The 5082-nt window shown below is 30.7% G+C and overlaps 1 protein-coding gene across 1 annotated transcript; it reads right to left on the bottom strand.

The window, feature by feature from the left end:
* Positions 1 to 3004: 3004 nt before the first annotated feature.
* Positions 3005 to 4859, bottom strand: LOC119369855 (bark storage protein A-like). Its single transcript, XM_089717868.1, has 5 exons — positions 4548 to 4859; positions 4189 to 4256; positions 3941 to 4096; positions 3432 to 3824; positions 3005 to 3346 (listed from the first exon to the last, which is right to left on the bottom strand). Exons 1-5 carry the CDS (start codon positions 4774 to 4776, stop codon positions 3176 to 3178), a joined length of 1017 nt encoding a protein of 338 aa, XP_089573994.1. The 5' UTR covers positions 4777 to 4859; the 3' UTR covers positions 3005 to 3175.
* Positions 4860 to 5082: the final 223 nt, after the last annotated feature.

A 5082-nucleotide genomic window follows, 5' to 3' on the forward strand; every position in this document is an offset into this window, starting at 1 on the left:
TGAACCGCCCAACCACTTAAGACTTTTAAATTTACCGTTGCTCGGATTTGCACAGGAGTCACGGTGCCGGAGATATATATATATATATATATATAGAGAGAGAGAGAGAGAGAGAGAGAGAGAGAGAGAGAGAGAGAGAGAGAGAGAGAGAGAGAGAGAGAGAGAGAGAGAGAGAGAGAGAGAGAGAGAGAGAGAGGTTATATTGAATTTGTATTTTAATCATTTTAATTAATTATATTTGCATTAGTTTCTGTTCAAACTTAAATAATTTTGTAAATTAATATACAAAGCTATAATTAATTTTTGTTTACACATGTACAATGTATTTACAGTTTGAGCTGGAAATAATATTCAAATAAAATTTGCATTCCTAACCGTGATGATTGTAGATTTTTCCTAAACGTGCAATTATATTCTGCTGACCTTACTGCCTATTAATGAAAATAACTAATGGTTTCACATTTTTTTTTATTTATATCACATTTTGAGTTAAATTTAATCATGTTCGCACCGTGTCAGATTTATAGGGGAAAACGTTATCAACTGGGATTTCTCTATTTACAATGTTTGGATATTCAACCTCTTATTTAAGGGATCTTAGTTCTTTTCACTTAGATCAATTCTCGTTGGTCTAATATTTTTACATTAATATCCAAATTTATATAGTTTTTAAATATAATTTTATTGAATAAAAAATTAGAAACAAGAAGAAAATAAATACCTAATATAATTATTTCTTTATAATGTAAGAGATACCTAATATAAGATAGTTTTAACATGGCCTCGACACAAATTTTAATAAGATAGTTTTAATATAAGATAGTTTTAATAAGATAGTTTTAACATGAGTTAAATTTAATTATTTCTTTATAACTTTCAAATTTTAAATTTGGCCTCGACACAAACACATAATTAAATAAGGTGTTTAGTTCCTAAATTGACACGTAAGTCTCACAAAGCAAACTTAACGAAGATAATAATACTAATATAATTAAACTAATAAGTTTTGCTTATGCAATCTTAATAGTAACTTTTCATTCTTCTCAGGACATTTGAACAAGATTTGAGACATTTTTTCTGTAAATTTTACGATTATTTTCTTAAATATTCGCGAAATTCATAAATGAATTATTGAAATAAAATATTAAGACTTTAAAATAATAAATTATATAATTATTTATAACATAACGTAACAACGTAATACCATAACCATGTCAAAAAACAACGTAATACCATAGCAAAATTTTATATATTATTTATAATCGTACTGTTCTTTAGCTAGAATTGTTTTAACCTTGAGAGTCAAAATCAAATAGTAAATACATATATAACCTAGCAAATTTACAATTAAATTTTTATGAATATTTTGTATTTTGACATCTTAATCGATTATAAATTTTATTATTCTATTTTTCTTAAATGTTCATCGTCTTGTTGATGAAAAAAAAAAAAAAATTTACTTGCATATCAGTGATATCAAATAAATGGGAGTGTATATTGCTCCTTCCGTTTAAAATTATATTCTAAATTTTCTTTTTTTTATTTTCTCACAAAATCTTTATATAATTATGGGTGTGAATAATTAATATTAGTTAAATTTGCTAGACAGTGAAAAAAAAGTTTGAAAATAGTTAATTCTGAAATTGTGATATAAACTACTCATCTTATTTTGAAAGTCTCAAGAATCATTAATATACAATTTTTAGTATATTATGGAAAAACTAAGAAAAAAATAAAATTAAACTATTTAATTTACTATTTTTAAAAATAGGTGAAAAGAACTGAGACTATAATTTTAAGATGGATGAAATATTATATTTATCATATATCGCAGCAAATAAATTCATTGGTTTAATAGAATAAAGATAGCCAAGAAAGACTTTAATAAATTTAGGAAACTAATCTAAGTTAAAAGGCTTATCCGACACATCCATACCTACTCTTAAATAAGTTAAAGAAAACTGAGCCAAAACATCAAACAACACATCATTCATTCTTGAAATAAGAATAAAGAACTAAGACTCATAACATTACACCCAAGTAAGAAAATATTTTTTGGTCTTAACTAGCATCTCAGCCCACTGTACTAGAACTAAATCTTGCACGCACTGGATCGACCCACTAAGAAGTAAAGTGGACCAATGAGTATTTACTCCATCATGAGGATCGAACCCTTGACCTCACTTAAAGAATAAGAGTGTCGAACTATTCATCTCAACGCTCATTAGTTAAACAAAAAAATATTTTGTCGCATGCACTCCTTTTTTTTGCTAATGAATCTTAGAACTAATTCCTGAATCGTTTGACATGAACAAAACTGGCTTAGGAGCAGGATAACAAAAGCTTATCAAGTTTGTTGAATTTTTTTCCACAAATGCCAAGACTTTAATTTGTCCTTATGTAAGACCCAACCTTAAGCAATTTTTGAATCTGATTCGATCAACAAGGGGCTTGACTTTAAAGAAGATGAAGCAAAAATGTGAAGAGCTTCATACAAGGCCAAAAACTCAGCTTCATTCGAGTCCAAAACCCCACCGATAAAAAAAAAAAAAAAAAAAAAAAAAAAAATTCAATTCGCAACACCCAATGAGTTTCTAAAAACTCATCTAATGTCCCTTGGACCTACCTTACCAATTAGAACAAGTACTTGAATGAATTAGTTAAAATGTTAAATGTTATATAAAAGTTGATGAACAGAGCCTGAGGCCATACTTCTCCGAAGTAGCGTCTTTTTCTACTCATTTCCCTCATCTCAGCCTTCTCTCTCCTTTCTAATATATTAACCGCTAATTGTTACATCTGGATATACAAATTGATACGGGCTTGTTGTAAGCTTAGATTCATCGTCTAAATTTATTAATCTCCTATTAGATCAGATCAGTAACGAAGTTTGTAATTACAAGTGATTAAGATGAGTCTAAAGCATTTCTTTGCTGGTTACTACGTGGTAGCTCCATATGCATGCGAGTTTAGGAAATTAAATATTTCATTTTGCAAGAAATGATAGAGATAATATTAAACGTCATTTATTTATTTTAGATCACTGATCAGAGAGAATATTACTACATTTTCATCAATAATTAACAGCAACATGGCTAATCTTATTTAGATAATTAGCCAAAAGTAGGAGTACATTTAGCTAATCTTATTTAAACTGAGATGCTTAACCTAATTACTACTCATTGGTCACAGAATCATCGGGATTAAGCAATCCGAGGAAAGCAGCTGTGGCTTTTATAGCATTGATATTTCCCAACGGAGCATATTCCGGCTTTGGATCATTATCTCTTACCTTGTTAGAAACTCCGCGAAACACAACGTACGGAATGTTATTTGAGAAACATGTCTGCATCCACAAATATATAATTAGATTATTAATACTGATACAGTTTAATTAATTACTAGTTTATGAACGAAGCATAGACACGTACCAAAGCAATAGCAGAATCAGAAGTGTCGATTGTTGAAATGTTAAAAGTTTTGTGAAGGAAATCACCATATGCTTCGTTTACAATGAACAAATCAGCAGTACCGGCCTTTAATCCGAATTGAACTACTGGTTTGTAAGGTACGTACACAGTTTCATTCACATGGGTTTCCAACTTCAAACCCTGGATCTGAGATGCAATCCTTAGCCAATCTGGGTTTACGGGAAGCCAAAAACCTCTGTTCTGTGTTTGCTGACCAGTGAACCATGTCGATGCCCAATAAAAGATGCGTCCTAGTAAATTATCTCCCTTTTGGGGAACATTAAAATCTCCAAAACTCAAATTCCCATAAACCATATCTTTAAGGAATGGCTGAACTTCATCTGTCGAAGAATTCTATATAAAAACCATTGAAAATAATTATAAGTGTACTGCAAAAACGAAGTTGATAACTTATTCACTGAGATTAAAAAAAAAAAAAAAAAAATACTCCAGCTCCAATAATTAATTACCCTCCAGCTCCACGCTGCTGTGTAAGCAACTTGATCAGGCACTGAAACATCACCAATGACCACAGATTCATTTACCGATGCTGCACCGCCGAAATGGACAATTCCTCTAACATTAAATATATCCACAAGGATTTGCACAGTCGTGCCCACATTAACCTAATTCATATATTGTAATAATAATGGAGAATGTTAAATACACAAATTTATGAAAAGATTTTTACTATGTATATATACAAGGAAAATCCTACCATTAGTTCCCCGGCCCTTGCATATACAACTTCTGTTCCGTTAATTTTCCCAATGCGAAATATTTTTCCTGTACAAATACAAGAAGCGGTAATGGTCTATCAAAAAATGTATACTTTTGAACAGTAATCGTTACCCGTGTTTTTTTTTTTTTTTTTTTTTTTTCTGAAAGCTAAAATTCCAGAACTTAACAGTCGACATTAATAGCAGATTTAAGTCAAAAACTTAAAGAGTCATCACTTGAGACTAATTAATATAGCTTTCAGAAATTTTTAATTCAATTTGTTATTTATAATAATACCAAACAGACCCTTTTTGAATGAATTAAAAAGAAGCTGGTAACGAAGAAAGGATGGGTTACCAGCAATATTCTGAGTGGAGGTGACAGTGAAGACTCCAGATTTATTGAGTAAACACTCAGACGCACTCGTAAGAGAAACAACGCCCACAGGAGATGTTTGCATGCCAATGGGTTTTTGTTTAATTTCATTCATAGGGTTTCTCAAACTCAGTGGCATGGACTGTTGAGCCATAGCTAACAGCCCAAGAACCACCACTGAGATTTGAATTGCCCACCTTGCTAAAGCCATTTGATTTGAAGCGAAGTGAGATGGTTGATACAATAACCTAAACGAAGGCAACGTTTTGGTTGGTGTTTTTGCTCTTCCTCGACAAGGCCTTATATAGACGCAAGTAAGGCACTATTTCATGGCTATCCCATTCCATGTAATTGAAAAATAATAATAAAATCAACAGCCACATGTTTCATGAAAAAATAATGGAGAAAACCAAAGATCAAGGATTGGTTCACATGGCACGTAACGGAAGTGGAGTTTCAAAATAGCTAATGTTAGAAAAATTTTATTTGATACAATTCTAGTTCTAAAATGGAAATA

This window comes from Jatropha curcas, chromosome 2 (assembly GCF_041381405.1).
Source record: "Jatropha curcas cultivar XTBG-Jc1 chromosome 2, XTBG_Jcur_1.0, whole genome shotgun sequence".
Taxonomy (NCBI): Eukaryota; Viridiplantae; Streptophyta; class Magnoliopsida; order Malpighiales; family Euphorbiaceae; genus Jatropha; species Jatropha curcas.

Coding starts and splice junctions, on each gene's coding strand:
- LOC119369855 (XM_089717868.1), bottom strand. CDS start 4,776: ATGGCTTTAGCAAGGTGGGCAATTCAAATCTCAGTGGTGGTTCTTGGG. Junction 4,097..4,188: donor CAAGGGCCGGGGAACTAATG/GTAGGATTTTCC, acceptor TATATGAATTAG/GTTAATGTGGGCACGACTGT. Junction 3,825..3,940: donor CAGCAGCGTGGAGCTGGAGG/GTAATTAATTAT, acceptor GTTTTTATATAG/AATTCTTCGACAGATGAAGT.